Consider the following 17,501-nt stretch of genomic DNA (forward strand, 5'->3'; position numbering starts at 1 on the left):
GCGGTTAAAAAAATTACCTGCTTTAAGTACATTACATTACATTAGAGATTTCTATTCCGCTATTACCTTGCGGTTCAAGGCGGATTACAAAAGAGATTAAAAAATGGAGGGTTACACCCAAGTAAGTACACCACGTTTTGGGAACAACATTCTACATTGGTTTTACGTCTGTATGTATCACCTAAACGAGCCCACCTGGTAGGGATTCGAGCCTCAGCTGCTTGCCTCCACTGTAGTGCCCTTGAAGCAGGATTGGGCCACATGTTCTGGACCTGCCCCTCCATTCAATCCTTTTATGATTCTATTTTTCTCTTTGTATATGGACCATGACTACACATCGTTCTCCTCTCCTGTTGTTTGGTACCTCTATTTTTTTCATCCTCGCCGACCGGGAGCGGCAGCTTTCCTTCGGTGGGCGGTGCTGATTGGCCTGAAGTGCATCTTGCTCAAGTGGTTGGAAGTGGAGGCACCTGACTATTCTCTCTGGCGCTGTCACCTGATTATGCTCCTGATGTGGGAGCGCAGGGGAGTGCAAGATTTCTCCTCCTCGCTTGAGCGAGCCTTCCAACGTACATGGGAACCCTTTTGGAACACGATGACACCAGTGGCTCATAGTCGCGTGCTGAACTGTTGATTTGTTGTTTTGTTCTGTTGCCTGCATCATAGACCTTACATGCATACTTCTCTCTTTTCTTTTGGGTACATTTCTCCACGGTGGCTAGAAGGAAGACTGTAGTGGGGAGGTGATTGGGGGGAAGGGCGAGGGGGTAGGGTGGTTTGATATTTGTTGAAATTTTGAGCTGGTTTGCTGTATTGCTATGTTCTCGGTTTGCTGCTCTTGTTGGGCTCAATAAACATATTTGACAATAATAAATTTATGAAATGAAGATACCTTATCCTGTGGCAGATTCTGAGAAATATTTACTCTTGGTCATAAAGAAAGACCATACCTGTTCATAAAGCAGTTATATCAGCCTGCTGATGCAATGAATTTGTCTTTATCTAGTTTTATATTTGTCCTGTATTAACCATATGAAGGGCATATTCAAAAAGTTGATAAATCCTAATAAATAAATAACACAGTATAATAATAATAACAGTTTATATACCGCAGGACCGTGAAGTTCTATGTGGTTTACAATGATTAAAAGGTATTACAGATCAAGTGGAATAAACAAAGTTCAGAGTTAGAGAATAATAGTTCTAAAGATCGTTTGTTGAGGACTAAGATTTTATAGGTCAGTTACCTAAGTACTTCAGGAACAGATGTGTTTTTAGGCGTTTCCTGAATTCCCTATAAGTAGTAGGTACGACCAGTTGTTCCAGGTCTTTACCCCATAATGCTGCTTGATGTGAGAAAAGATGTTGGTGATGACTTTTAAATTTACAACCTCTAACCGGTGGAAAAACAAAGTTCAGATGTGAGGTTCTCCTGAATCTGTTGGTTGTGAAGCAGAAAAGGTCATAAGAACATAAGAGTTGCGTCCGCTGGGTCAGACCAGAGGTCCATCGCACCCAGCGGTCCGCTCTCGCGGCGGCCCATCAGGTCTATGACCTCTGAAGTGGTTTCTTTACCATCTCTATAACCTCTGCTTTTATCTGTACCCCTCAATCCCCTTATCCTTTAGGAATCTATCTAAACCTTCCTTGAACCCCTGTACTGTGCTCTGGCTTATCACAACCTCCGGAAGCGCGTTCCATGTGTCCACCACCCTCTGGGTAAAAAAGAACTTCCTAGCATTTGTTCTAAACCTGTCCCCTTTCAATTTCACCGAGTAACCCCTAGTATTTGTGGTTCCCCACAATCTGAAGAATCTGTCCCTGTCTACCTTCTCTATGCCCTTCAGGATTTTGAAGGTTTCTATCATGTCTCCTCTAAGTCTCCTCTTCTCCAGGGAGAACAGCCCCAGCATTTTCAACCTGTCAGCGTATGAAAAGTTTTCCATACCTTTTATCAGTTTAGTCGCTCTCTTCTGGACCCCCTCAAGAACTGCCATGTCCTTCTTGAGGTACGGCGACCAGTACTGGACACAGTACTCCAGGTGCGGGCGCACCATTGCACGATACAGCGGCATGATGACTTCCTTCGTCCTGGTTGTGATGCCCTTTTTAATGATACCCAACATCCTGTTTGCTTTCTTTGAGGCTGTCGCACACTGTTCTGATGGTTTCGATGTTGTGTCCACCATCACCCCCAGGTCTCTTTCAAGATTGCTCACCCCTAGCAGTGATCCCCCCATTTTGTAGCTGAACATTGGGTTCTTTTTCCCTACATGTATGACCTTGCATTTCTCTATGTTAAAACTCATCTGCCACTTTTTTGCCCACTCTTCTAGTTTTGTTAGGACCCTTTGTAGGTAATCGCAGTCTTCCGTGGTTCTAACCCTGCCGCAGAGTTTGGTGTCATCAGCAAATTTAATTACCTCACATTTCGTCCCCGTCTCCAGGTCATTAATAAATATATTGAAAAGGAGCGGTCCCAGCATCGATCCCTTTGGGACTCCGCTCGTGATCCATTGCCAGTCTGAGTAATGGCCCTTTACTCCAACCCTCTGTTTCCTGCCTGCCAGCCAGTGTTTGATCCATCGGTGGACATCTCCTTGCACCCCGTGGTTCCACAGCTTCTTGAGTAGTCGTTCGTGAGATACTTTGTCAGAGGCTTTTTGGAAGTCAAGGTAAATGATATCTATGGGTTCCCCTTTATCCATCTGGCTGTTTATTCCCTCAAAGAAGTACAGGAGGTTCGTGAGGCACGACCTCCCCTTGCAGAAGCCGTGCTGGCTCGCCTTCAGTTGTCCATTGTTTTCTATGTGTTTGCAGATTGTGTCCTTAACCAGCGCTTCCATCATCTTTCCCGGGACCGAGGTCAAGCTCACTGGCCTGTAGTTTCCCGGGTCACCCCTTGATCCCTTCTTAAAGATGGGCGTGACGTTTGCTATTTTCCAGTCCTCTGGGATCTCCCCAGTTTTTAAGGATAGATTACATATTTGGCAAAGTGTTTCCGCTATTTCGTTTCTCAGTTCTTTTAGTATCCTTGGGTGGATGCCATCTGGACCAGGTGATTTGTCGCTCTTCAGTCTATCCTCCTGTCGGAGGACATCCTCTCAGCTTACCTCTAGTTGGACCAGCTTTTCATCTTGGTCTCTGTTTATGATCTCCTCGGGTTCTGGGATATTGGATGTGTCCTCTCTCATGAAGACTGACGAGAAGAAATTGTTTAACCTGTCAGCTATCTCTCTTTCCTCCTTTACCACTACCTTCCTGTCTCCATCGTCCAATGGTCCCACTTCCTCCCTGGCTGGTTGTTTCCCCTTCACATACTGGAAGAATGGTTTAAAGTTTCTTGCTTCCCCCGCCAGTCTCTCCTCATATTCTTTTTTCGCTTTCCTAACCACTCGCTGACAGTCTTTTTGTTGCCTTTTGTGCTCCTTCTGGTTGTCCTTTGTTGGGTCCTTTTTCCATTTTCTGAATGATGTTTTCTTGTCAGTTATTGCCTTTTTCACGTCATTTGTTATCCACGCCGGGTTTTTTGTCTGATTTTTTTTGCACCCTTTCCTAAAACTGGGGACGTACAGGTTTTGTGCTTCGTGCACCGTGCCCTTGAGTAGGGCCCAGGCTTCCTTTACGGTCGCCATCTTCCCTGAGCTGTTGCTGAGTTTCTTTCCCACCATTTTCCTCATGGCCTCGTAATTTCCTTTTCTAAAATTGAGTGCTGTCGTTGTAGTTCTTTTCACCTTTGATGTTCCTGTTTCTAGCTTGCACTGGATCATGTTGTGATCGCTGTTTCCTAGTGGCTCTAGTACTACCACCTCCTTTGTGGGTCCCCCTAGCCCGTTGAGGATTAGGTCAAGAGTGGCATCTCCTCGTGTTGGTTCCGTGACCAGCTGTTCCATGAAACAGTCCCTCACCGCCTCCAGGAATTTTGTTTCTCTCTTGCAATTTGAGTGTCCAATGCTCCAGTCTATTCCAGGGTAGTTGAAATCCCCCATTACCACCACACTTCCGCTTTTGCATACCTGCCTCATTTCAGCCTCCAGGTCCTGGTCGTTTCTTCCGGTTGTCCTGGCGGGCGATAGTACAGTCCCAATTTTATATCTGCTCCATTTCCTCCTGTCAGCTTAACCCATAGCGATTCCAAGCCATCCGCCCTTACTGTTGTTTCCATCCTGTTCGAAGATATGGAGTCCTTTATATATAGCGCTATTCCTCCACCCTTCTTGTGTGTCCTGTCCCTCCTATAGAGTTTGTACCCTGGTAGGACCACATCCCATTTGTTGTCCTCGGACCACCATGTTTCTGTAACTCCAATTATGTCTAGGTCCTCCTTACTGGCTATAAGTTCTAGCTCTCCCATTTTGGTTCTTAGGCTCCTAGCATTTGTGTATAGGCAAAATAAGTCCCAGCTGTTTACCTTCTTTGTTGGTTTTCCTCATGGTGTGGTGCTCCTGTTGACCCCTTCAAGGACTACCAGTCCCTGAGCCTCGCTCCGTTCATCCTCCTCCTGTGGTGTGTCTGTTTCGTCCTCATTCCCCTCCTGCAGTGTGTCTATCTCATCCTCTACCTGCTTCCCCATTTTTGGATGTCCCTCTGGTTCCGGCTGTTTCCTCCTTTTCCCGCTCTTTAGTTTCATTTGTTCCTTGGGCCCCTGGATTGTGTCTGTTTTTTTTTTTTCAAAAAGTGTCCACTCAGTCTCGAGTCCTCTATCGCCCTTTCCCTGTTCAGCATCCTTGTTTGATACTGTAGTCCGATGTGTCGATGTCAGATCGACTATCGGCTTTCCCCTTGTCCTCGGTTTAAAGCCATGTCTATGCAGGTCTGGATGTTGCGTGCCAGCATCCTCGTCCCAGCCACGCTCAGGTGCAGTCCGTCCCTCCTGTAAAGGTCTGTTATATATTTAGGGGGCTAAGCCATAAAACAACCAAACTTGAAGCAAAAACAACCAAACTTGAATTTCACACGTGCCTCCATCGGCAGCCAGTGCAGAAGTCGATAGGAAGGTGTCTGTATCTGTTTTGCCTGAATTCTAGAAGCTAGCTGTTCAAGTCGTCTTCAAGAAATGATGGTGTTAAATTGTGATGAGCTATTTTGGATTTTGGCATCTATTCTAATTTGGCCTTCTGATTTCTTCAGTCTCATATTTGTTTTTCATCAATACCAAATTCCCTGCTTGCAATTCAATTATTGCTCTCTTCTGCTCTCAACATGACTTTTAATCTACATCCAACATCGTATGATATCCGTTTTTGCTTTCCACGAAGACTAGCCATTCCTAACAGAAAACAACATACAGGGAAAAAACTGTAAAGGAAAAACTTGGTTTTCTTATTTTCCCCCAGACCAGTCCAGTTTTTGGACTGCACCCTTCTATAAGCAAATGGAGACAGAGGACAAAAGTCTGGGTGTTTTGCCCTCTAAGAGGCACCAGATAGCAGAAGGGCCATGGGTTATGATGATCTGATGGGATCGCAGAATCTAAGATCACCTGGGCCCTAAATAAATTAAATACCTGTAAGTCTCCTATGGGACCATTGCCTCAGGTACAAATTAACCCCCCCACCCTCCCCTTTTACTAAGTTACGGTAGAGGTTTCTACTGTGGCCCGGAGCGCTCAATGCTCATCAAATTCCTATGAGCATCAGAGCAGCATCAGAGCATTTAGGGTTCCTTTTAAAAAGGTGCACTAGCCGCTACCACCTCCTTTTAAGCAGGTGGTAATTTTTCAGCTAGCGTGCACTATAGCGCACGCTAATCTTGTGTGTGCACTAAAAATGCTAGCGAACCTTTGTAAAAGGAGCCCTTAGTGCCCCAGACCACAGTAGAAGCCTCTACCTTGGCTTAGTAAAAGAGGGCCTTAGATCCCTTTGGGAATAGATAAATATCTACTGGGCCTGAATGTACTGCATGTACCAGCAATTCACCTTGAGCTGCTACAGAAAAGGCACTGATTAAATCCCAAACTATCTAAACATATCTTATTATGAGAAACATCACTCTTGCTAAAAAAAAAAAAAAAAAAACCAAAACCTGGATACTCTTTAGATAACAGATGGCTATCATATCAATTTCCTTTTTCTCCATTTAAACTTAACTTTATTTGATATAAGATGCAGCTGATGTAAGAGGGAAGCACCTATATTAGAGCACTGTTTACCACAGCCATATGCATTTATTGATCTGAAAAGTTTCATCTTGGATCATACCCTGAGAATCCATGAGGAGAAAACTGATGATTACAGTTCCAGAGAAGGGAACAACTTTGAAGGTCATTTTCTCCGGAGGAGCCTGCCTTCTCCTCCGGCACCCCCTGCACCGAGAGAGGAGCGTGGGAGCCCTGCTCCGCCCCCCTCCCGACACAGAGGAATCCATCTTTGAAGGACTTTTTCACCGGAGGAGCCTGCCTTCTCCTCCGGCACCCCCTGCACCGAGAGAGGAGCGTGGGAGCCCTGCTCCGCCCCCCTCCCGACACAGAGGAATCCGACTTTGAAGGTCTTTTTCTCCGGAGGAGCCTGCCTTCTCCTCTGGCACCCCCTGCACCGAGAGAGGAGCGTGGGAGCCCTGCTCCGCCCCCCTCCCGACACAGAGGAATCCATCTTTGAAGGACTTTTTCACCGGAGGAGCCTGCCTTCTCCTCCGGCACCCCCTGCACCGAGAGAGGAGCGTGGGAGCCCTGCTCTGCCCCCCTCCCGACACAGAGGAATCCAACTTTGAAGGACTTTTTCTCCGGAGGAGCCTGCCTTCTCCTCCGGCACCCCCTGCACCGAGAGAGGAGCGTGGGAGCCCTGCTCCGCCCCCCTCCCGACACAGAGGAATCCAACTTGAAAGGACTTTTTCACCGGAGGAGCCTGCCTTCTCCTCCGGCACCCCCTGCACCGAGAGAGGAGCGAGGGAGCCCTGCTCCGCTCCCCTCCCGACACAGAGGAATCCAACTTGAAAGGACTTTTTCACCGGAGGAGCTTGCCTTCTCCTCCGGCACCCCCTGCACCGAGAGAGGAGCGTGGGAGCCCTGCTCCGCCCCCCTCCCGACACAGAGGAATCCAACTTTGAAGGTCTTTTTCTCCGGACGAGCCTGCCTTCTCCTCCGGCACCCCCTGCACCGAGAGAGGAGCGTGGGAGCCCTGCTCCGCCCCCCTCCCGACACAGAAGAGCCATCTTTGCAAGCCATCCTTTTTCTCAGAAAGGACCGCTCTGACAGGCCCAAAAAACCCCTTTCTCACACTGCATAATTCTCTTACAGGACTGCTTCTACTTGCTCCGATATTATCCAGTTACCTACTTTCCAGCATTCCGTGTTCTCCAGTTGTTCTCACTCCTACCTCATTTACTGTTGTTTAAACATCACCTGTTTTTCCTGCCTGTTATTATCCTACTACCAAGTATAACCTTCCAACCGCTCTGATTCTTTCCCCTCCTACCACTATCCATCCTGCCCATAGCCTAGCAAATCACCCAGCCCTCTCTCCTACCGCTCAGCCAGTTTAGATAGTACAGCTCACCCTCTGCCTAGGTTCCTGCTCCATCCCAACCCTCTTCCTCTCCTGATACATATTGCCCAGCACTCCCCCCGACAAAGCTCTCCCCAAAAAAACAACAACAACAAAAAAAAACATGAAGCCACCTTTCTGGTTCCTTCTCCTCCTGCTCTGCTCTTCTCCATACACCACCCCCTGCCTGAAACCTCCCTCCCCTAACCTTCCCGACCCTTCAATTGACTCCAACTTATGTCCTGGCCTCAGAATCCCCACGCTTCTTCACTCCAGAAACCATCCCTCCAAAAAAAATCCTCGAAGAGTCAACCACACATCCTTAAAGCCCGTTCCCCCCGCCAACCTCCCTAACCTTGCCTCTGACTCGCTTACCCCAGTCCCAACACTCTACTGTAATGCCAGATCCGCTTGCAATAAGACTCAAATCCTGAAGGATCTTCTTGAGGACTCTGACCCGGGATTCCTATGTATCACAGAATCCTGGATCACGAAAGATGACACATTTACAGAAAATGAACTCTGCTCCCACGGCTACCAAGGTCTGTTCTCTCCCAGATCTAACAGAATAGGAGGCGGACTGGCACTAATTTACAAATCCTTCTTCGATGTCCAGCTCATCGAAAAGAGCTGCCACACCTCCCTAGAATACATGTTGGCCTCGGTCAACGACGAACTCCAACCTCACCCACTGGGTATCCTACTTCTTTATCGCCCTCCTGCCCCCTGGAACAAATCCTCCGATCTCGTTCTCAAAACCATATCAAACGCCTTCCTCAAATTTCAAAGGCTCTTGATCATCGGGGACATCAATCTCCACCTTGACCACAATACCAACAAGGATACAATCGAACTGAAGAGCTTCCTCGCCTCTCTCGGTTTTTCACCCCCCTCACCATCCCCATCCCATGAAAAGGGTCACACTCTAGACCTTATCACTTTCCTTGATCTCACCGCTTACAAAACCTCAGTCGGTGACACCTACTGGGAACAGGTCCCCTGGTCTGACCACTTCCTTGGGTCCTTCTCCATCCCCATTTTCATGTCACGTCTCGGGGCTCCTCCTCTCTCCTCTAAATCCATCACCTTTCGCAAAAAAATTTCAAGCGACCTATTCTGGATAAAATTTCTCAATCAACTCTCCTCCGCTCCTAAACCTGCAGACCCCGAATCCAACTGGCATAACTGGACCGCCCTCTCCGAATCCACCTACCACTCCCTTGCCCCCCTTTCCACCAAATCCATTTCTTATTCTCGCAAAGCCCCCTGGTACCTCCCTTATCATAGAGAACTAAAACAGAAATGTCGAGCCCTGGAGCGCATATGGAAAAAATCCAATTCCCCTACTGACAAACAATCCTGGAGAGCCAACATTAAGCACTATAATTCTACATTAAAAAAAGCAAGAAAGAACTTCTATGGCAAGAAAATCTCCAGATCCAATAACCAGAGTAGCACACTCTTCAAAATCTGGCGCTCTCTAACCTCCAAAAAAGACTCCACCTCTTTCCCCTCCTCTTCCTCAGCCGATGTTCTGGCAAATTTCTTCAATGAAAAGGTCACTATCCTACGCTGCTCCTTCCCACCCGCTGTCTCCTACAACTCCTTGGTGCTCACCGACCCCAACCCCACTCTACCGGCCTCTAGCGCTATCCCTGCCGACAGACTCTGGGCCACCTTCGACCAAGTATCCGATTCCACCATCCTCAAATTCTGTCTCAAAATGAAATCCTGCAACTGTTCCTTAGACCCTTTCCCCTCCTACCTCTACGAGGAAATACCCACTCAAGCCAATCTCTTCCATCACCAAACTCCTAAACTCCGCTCTACATTCGGGCCTTTTCTCCCCAGAAATGGGCCATATCGCCTTAACCCCTCTATTGAAAAAACCCGACCTCGACCTTTCCACTTCATCCAGCTATCGCCCAATAGCAAATATCCCTCTCCTAACCAAGTTGCTCGAGTCCATCATATCGACTCAACTCTCATCCTACCTAGAGAAATTCTCCATCCTCTTACCCTACCAATACGGCTTTCGTCCCAATTTCAGAACCGAATCCCTTCTGACCTCCCTAATCTCTAAGGTCCAACAACTTCACTCCCGCAACAAGTTCGCTCTCCTCTTGCAATTCGACCTCTCTGCCGCTTTCGATGTCGTTCATCACGACATTCTACTTTACCAGCTTTCCGAGATCGGCATCACCTCCACCATCCTTGAATGGTTATCAAAATTCCTTCGTTCCCGCTCCTACATTGTCAACATGAATGGTACCTCTTCCTCCCCCTGGACACCAATCTGTGGAGTCCCGCAAGGTTCACCTCTTTCCCCTATCCTCTTCAACATTTATATGTCCTCCCTAAAACTCCTCCATCTATCCCCCCTTGAAACAATCTACACCTATGCTGATGACATCCTTGTCCTTCTCGAGACCGACTCGAACCTCACCGATCTCCCATTGAACATATCCTCCTGTATCTCAAACCTCCAATCTTGGGCCCATTCCGTCCAAATGAAATTGAACGAATCTAAGACAAAACTACTTTGGCTTGGCCCAAAATTAGCTCAGCTACCCCCCTCAATCCCACTGCCTTCCGGCTCCTCTCTTCAGCTCGAATTCTCCAGCAAGGTCCTGGGCGTCATCATTGATTCTACACTGTCCTTCAACGACCACCTCAACTCCCTGGTAAAAAAAATGCTATTTCAGCCTTCACATGCTGAGATCAGTAAGATCCTGTTTCCATCAAAATCATTTTGCCGTTCTCGTCCAATCCATCATCCTCTCCAGACTGGACTATTTCAATTCCATCTTCATATGCCTAACGAAGATAAACCTCCACAGACTCCAGCGGATCCAAAATGCCGCGGCCAAGCTTATCTTTTCTAAAAGCAAATTCGATCACGTCTCACCACTCCTTTCCAAGCTTCACTGTCTTCCAATAACTTCCAGAATCCACTTCAAATGCATCAGCCTAACCTTCAAGATCCTCCACGGCATCCTTCCTCCATTAATTCCTCTCTCCTGGAATTCCCCGAATCTTAGTACCTCCAGACATACCCAAAAATCGAAACTATCCGTCCCCTCACTAAAAGGCATCTCCCACCCAGGAAAACTGGGGACTTCCCTCCTCTTCAGATTCACCGAGCTCTGGAATAACCTCACCTCCCCCCTTCGGAACCTGGGTGCTCTCCAACCCTTCCGCAAACATCTGAAAACCTGGCTTTTCTCCAAAATCTAACTTCTCCCCTTCTCTGTCATCCCAGCTCTCTGACATTCTTCTCCCCTCCTATCTTCACCTAACTCTTTCCCTGGAGTTCCTTTCTTATTACAATCCCTGTAAACCGTGCCGAGCTCCACGACCATGGAGATGGTGCGGTATAAAAACCTAAGGTTTAGTTTAGTTTTAGTTTAGAACAATTCTAGATATATACTGAACCTCTGTTAGGCTAAGCTTGAATAGCAGCGTTATAGAAATGATAAGCAGTAGTAGTATTCCATGAGTCATGCTCTGCCTACATTCCCCAAAACAAATGTCAGCAAGGGCAATATGTGCACTTGCCTAGGGTGTCAAATTATGAAGTTGCTCTGAAACTATATACTTCCCAATCTTAGAAAGAGAATCCCACCATGTGTGCTCTAGACTCCAGAGAAACTGACTTCATCCTGCCTAAAAGTGCCATATTTTTAAAATTTTACTGACCCTACCTGTTCTATTGTTCAGCAATGTGTATATAGCTTGGATGGAGTAATATAATAAACCACACTTTCACAAAATTGAAGATGTCATAAATAGGTGTAGGCAGTGCTGCTTTAGTTAAAAGGGGTGTATATTTCAGAAAAATGGAGGAAAAAGCCTGACAAATGCCCTCCCACCACCACAATGGTGGTTGGGTGGTAACCTCACTGGCAAAAAACCTCCATTGCACTCCCTAATATGTAAACTATAAGCAGGGCTGTCTATGCAGAGTTGATAGATGAAAAAACTTTCAACTTATCTCTGTTGATCGGTGTATATAGCTTGGATGGAGTAATATAATAAACCACCGATCAACAGAGATAAGTTGAAAGTTTTTTCATCTATCAACTCTGCATAGACAGCCCTGCTTATAGTTTACATATTAGGGAGTGCAATGGAGGTTTTTTGCCAGTGAGGTTACCACCCAACCACCTTTATCCACCATTGTGGTGGTGGGAGGGCATTTGTCTGAGGCTTTTTCCTCCATTTTCTGAAATATACACCCCTTTTAACTAAAGCAGCACTGCCCACACCTATTTATGACATCTTCAATTTTGTGAAAGTGTGGTTTATTATATTATTGATATTTCACATATCCGAGTATTTTGTGCTATAGCTTGGATGGAGTACAGAGAGTGTGATGAGGTTGTTTCTGAGAGAAGTTTCCTCTGCTGCTGCCTGTGCTATGATCAGACAAAGATTTGTGTTTCAATTATAGAGTTTCCTGTGATATAGTTTAAAAAAATATATATATTACAAGAAAGAGCATTCTACCTTGGTCACCAACATTGGCCCAACCACATTAGTTGAATAGACATTCAGTAAATCTTTTTCATCCACTGTTTCCAATGTAGTCTCCGATATTATCCCTGCATTATTTATCAGCACATTCAACCCACGTCCCTTTAGCTGTTTCTCAACTTCCTTCATAGCTTCTGCCACACTTGCAGGATCTGTTGTTTCTAAAAGGAAAATAGAGGAATTCATGAATGTCCATTTCTCACACAGTTTTTGCAAGATAAAGAATTTAGAAAGAAAAGTTATTATAGGAAAAGATACAATTTTCACCTTTCTGACCTCACTTTTAAAATTGTTTTCTAATGATAAAAAGTCACTGTGGATTCCTAAGACCTTTAGGCTACTCTGTGATATACTTATTCAAAATACTTTTCATACATAGTTCATTACTATAGAACATTAATGGAATCTGAAGTTTGAGATGGGTTCTTTCCAGAGTTGATGTACTTGAATGTACCTTGTCTTAGCTTGGATTTGAAATAGATATGTAATAAAACACAGTTGCTCACCTTTAGCAGGTGTTCTCCGAGGACAGCAGACAGATATTCTCACATATGGGCGACATTTTCCAGAGCCCAGCACAGACATATACCAAAGTGTATTGTAACTTTAAAACTTTAGTACTGCCTGAACCACGCATGCATGTATATCTCCTGCCCAACCACGGTTCATGGGATCATCAGTTTCATGCAAAAGCTAAGAAGCCAGCTAGGGGAGGTGGGTGGGTTGTGAGAATATCTGCCTGCTGTCCTCAGAGAACACCTGTTACAGTTGAGTAACTATGCTTTCTCTGAGGACAAGCAAATAGCATATTCTCACATATCAGATTTCTAAGCTGCCAGGCTCATGCCTCTGGGAAGAGGGTTAAATATAACTGTCATGAGGCTGGTGAAATCCCTGAGGATGGAGGGAAGATGGTTTCTAAAAAAGAATACATTTTTGAGAACTGCCTGACCAAACTGATTATCTCTTCTAGAGTGTTGATCTATTCTAAGCAGTAGTGAGTAGTGAAAATATGGACTGAGGACCAAGTGGCTGGGTCTTTCCTAACCAGCTTGTTTTTTCTAGTTAGTTTTTGACTAATTTCAGGCTCCCGCCTGCCAGTTATATGCGAAAGTTTTTTGCCAGTGATGCTTGGGTGGAAGAGAGTGGGAACACCTCTCCGTGTCTGAGGCTTTTCTTTTGCCTTAAAATACTTTTTCTGGTGTTGGTGTATACTGATCAAATGGAGTGATTTTTATTTTTAGTATATTGCATATTTTCCCTCCATTCCTCTTTTTTTGCTATTTGTGTTTAATAGGAGTGGAACACAAATGGGTAATAGAAGTAGCCATAGCTCATAAGTTATGAGCTGTGACATGGCCATTTAACATCAGCCCAGCTTGAGAATATACAAAGGAAATACAATCTGTTAGCCAGCATGAGACAGTCCATTTAGTAACCAAAACTCCTAGTCTGTTTGGGTCAAAGGATTCAAACAATTGAGTTGTAGTCCAGTGTGATTTGGTGCAGTCCAGGTAGTAGGAAAGAGCTCTCTTGCAGTCCAGGGTGCGGAGAGTTGACTCATCAGGATGTGCCTGTGGTTTTGGAAAGAAAATGGGTAAAACAATGGACTGGTTGAGATGGAATTCAGAGACTATTTCTGGTAGGAACTTTGGATGAGTACGTAGGATAACCCTATTGTGGTAAAATCTGGTATAGGGTGGATTCAATGCCAGTGCATGTAATTCACTGACTCGACGTGCAGAGGTAAGAGCAATGAAGAAAATCACTTTTCAAGAAAGATGTTTTAATGAAGCAGATGAGAGTGGATCAAAGGGTGGCTTCATCAGTATGGAAGGAATAACTTTCAAATCCCAAACAACAGGCAGTGGCCTGAGTGGAAACTTGGTGTGGTAAAGACCAGTCATGAATCTGGAGAATAAAGGATGCACAGAGGTGGGTTTACTGTCCAAGTGTACATGAAAAGCACTAATTGCAGCGAGGTGTACATGGACTGAAGTTTGAAGTCCAGAATTGGAAAGGTGCAGGAGATAGTCCAGCACAGATGGCATAGGTCAGGTGCTTGGATTAAGTACATGGAGGTTACACCAGATAGAGAAACATTTCCATTTGAACTGATAATAGGATCTAATACTGTAAATGGTTTTCTGGAGGCTTCAAGGATGTCTATAACTGGAGCTGAAAGAGGGGTGATAGTTATGTCTAGGAAGATAGATACCAGGCTGTGAGGGTTAATGAGCACAGATTGAGGTGAAGGAGAGATCCTTTGTTCTGAGTAAGCAGAATTGGAAACAATCAGAAAGTGAAGGTTCTCGTTGAGTGAGTGGCAGGAGAGGAAACCAGGACTGACATGGCCAATATGGAGCAATGAGAATCATTGACGTACGTTCAAGTTTGAGTAGAGTTTTCCCAATTAGCAGCAGTGAAGGGAATGCATACAGGAAGCGATTGCTCCTGTCAAGGAGAAAAGCATCCAATTCAAGACGGTAACGTAGAAACATGATAGCAGATAAAGGCCATATGGCCCATCCAGTCTGCCCATCCGCAGTAACCATTATCTCTTCCTCTCTCTAAGAGATCCCGCGTGCTTATCCCACATTTTCTTAAATTCAGTCTCTGCCTCCACTACCTCTTCTGGGAGACTGTTACACACATCTACCACCCTTTCTGTAAAAAAATATTTCTTTAGATTACTCCATGGCCTATCACCTCTTAACTTCATTCTATGCCCTCTCATTCCAGAGCTTCATTTCAAATGAAAGAGATTCGACTCATGCGTATTTATGCCATGTAAACATAAAAGTCTCTATCATATCTCCCCTTTCCCGCCTTTCCTCCAAAATATGCATATTGAGATCTTTAAGTCTGTCTCCATACATCTTATCACGAAGACCACACACCATTTTAGTAGCCTTCCTCTGGACTGACTCCATCCTTTTTATATCTTTTTGAAGGTGCAGTCTCCAGAATTGTACACAATACAGTATTCTAAATGAGGTCTCACTAGAGTTTTTTATACAAGGGCATCACCTTAAGATCATCACATACAATCACACCCAAATCCTGCTCTCTATCGTGCACATAAGTTCTTCACCCCCTAAACTGTACCATTCATTCAGGTTTTTGCAGCCCTAATGCATGACCTTGCATTTTTTAGAATTAAATTTTAGCTGCCAAATTTCAGACCATTCTTCAAGTTTTGCTAGGTCTTTCTTCATGTTATTCACACCATCCATAATGTCTACTGTATTGCAGATTTTGGCATCATCTGCACAGAGGCAATCTTACCTGACAGCCCTTCAGCAATATCGCTTATAAAAATGTTAAAGAGAACAGGCCCAAGAACAGAACCTTGAGGCACACCATTGGTAATATCCCTTTCCTCAGAGCAATCTCTATTGACCACTACCCTCTGTCATCTTCCACTCAACCAGTTTCTGACCCAGTCTGTTACTTTGGGGCTCATCCCGAGGGCACTCAGTTTATTTATTAGACATCTGTGTGGAACACTGTCAAAGGCTTTGCTAAAATCTAAATACACCACATCTAGCATATCCCCCTCTATCCAATTCTCTTGTCACCCAGTCAAAGAAATTGATCAGATTTATCTGACAAGACCTACTTCTAGGAATCCATGTTGCATTTGGTTCTGTAATTCACCAGATTCCAGAAACTTCACCATTCTAAGTTTCCAAGTTTATTTAAGATTTGATGAATCACTTAATCAAACTTCAAAGCGATGTACATAGCTAAAATTCATACAACTTTCGGTGGGACAAACATACCACATTTAGCCATAAACAAAACTTACACATAAGGAGGAAAGAGTGAAAGAAATACAATATTTTAAAGAAAGTAAGACAAAAAGGGAATGGACAAAAGGGAGAGTAACAATAAATAAGGAAAATCACACGGCAGACCCTAGAGAATGAATCAAGACAAGAGTACTATCAGTTGAAAGCATCTTTAAAAAGAAAGCCTTTCAACTTACACTTGAATTGGTCTAGCATGTGTTCTTCCCTTAGATCAGTGGTTTCCAAACCTGTCCTGGGGGACCCCCAGCGAGTCAGGTTTTCAAGATATCCCTAATGAATATGCATGAGAGAGATTTGCATAACTGTCACTTCCATTATATGCAAATCTCTCTCATGCATATTCATTAGGGATATATTGAAAACCTGACTGGCTGGGGGTCCCCCAGGATAGGTTTGGGAACCACTGCCTTAGATGAATGGGAGAGAGTTCCACAATTGCGGAGCTATTACAGAGAAGATGTATTGTCGACGCATATTGATGACCTTAAGAGAAGGGACTGAAAGTAAATGCTGATCAGTAGACCTAAGGATTCTTGTAGGAGGGCGTAAGGAATTAAGAGCCTATCAATAAAAACGGGTTTTGTGAAGAAGGCATTTAAAGGTTAGTAGACATATTTTATAGGATATTCTGTAAGTAACGGGAAGCCAATGTGTTTTTTTTGAGAAGAGGCGAGACATGATCAAATCTTTTTGCTTTCATGATAAGTTGTATTGAAACATTTTGAATAATTTGAAGCCGTCATTTCTTTTTTGGCAATTCCCATGAAAAGGGCATTGCAGTAATCAATTTTTGAGATCACCAAAGAATGTATTAATATATTCAAAGAGGTTGGTTCTAAAAATTTCAAAACAGAGCAAATTTGATGTAATCTGAAAAAGGTAGATTTAACAACACTGTTAATATGCTTATGAAATGACAGCTTTTTAAAAAAGTGTTTTCATTAATTTGCTTACCACAGAAGTCAGACTGGTCTGTAATTCTCTTTCTCCTTACTTACACTTTTGTGTAGAGGAAGCACATCCGCCTTTCTCCAGTCCTTCAATACCACTCCCAACTCTAGAGAAGCATTGAAAAGGTCAGTCAGCAGAGCCACCTGAACATCCCTAAGTTCTTTGAGCACCCTCAGATGTACAACATCTGGCCCCATCACTTTGTCTACCTTTAATTTAGCTAGCTCCTCACAAACACAATCCTCTGAAAATCAATCAGGGTCTACCACTACTCCATCTCAATTCATGTTTGTCTTCTGTGGTCCCACTCCCAGCTCTTCAGCCGTGAACACAGAACAGAAATATTTATTAAGCAATTGAGCCTTTTCTTTATCAGCTTCTACATATGTCTCCCCTTCACTTTTGAGTCTCACAATGCCACTTTTGCACTTCTTCTCGTCACTGATATATCTAAAAAATGTTTTGTCTCCTCATTTTACCATGTCAGCAGTGGCGTACCAAGGGGGCAGGGGGCGATCCGCCCCGGGTGCACACCCCAAGAGGGTGCACAGCCGGCCACCCTCCCTATTCTGCCACTGCTGCTTTCCTTAACCAACAGCAGCGGCAGTAAACAGGGGTGTCCGCGGGTGCTCCTTCCGGCGGTTCTTCAGCTTCTGGCCATTTCCCCTGCTCAAAGCCTTGGACGTCGGCTCCTCGCACAATCCACGGTTGCGTCGGA

General features: G+C 44.8%; 1 protein-coding gene across 2 annotated transcripts in view; it reads right to left on the minus strand.

Annotated features, from left to right (window-relative positions):
- LOC117359509 (C-factor-like) overlaps positions 1-17,501 on the minus strand; it is a 232,977-nt gene that overhangs the window by 163,109 nt on the left and 52,367 nt on the right. For both annotated transcript variants that reach the window (XM_033942428.1, XM_033942426.1), the window contains exon 3: positions 11,991-12,178. In XM_033942428.1, the coding sequence (XP_033798319.1) occupies positions 11,991-12,178 (188 nt within the window). The remainder of the gene's footprint in view (positions 1-11,990; positions 12,179-17,501) is intronic.

Source organism: Geotrypetes seraphini, chromosome 4, assembly GCF_902459505.1.
Source record: "Geotrypetes seraphini chromosome 4, aGeoSer1.1, whole genome shotgun sequence".
NCBI lineage: Eukaryota > Metazoa > Chordata > Amphibia > Gymnophiona > Dermophiidae > Geotrypetes > Geotrypetes seraphini.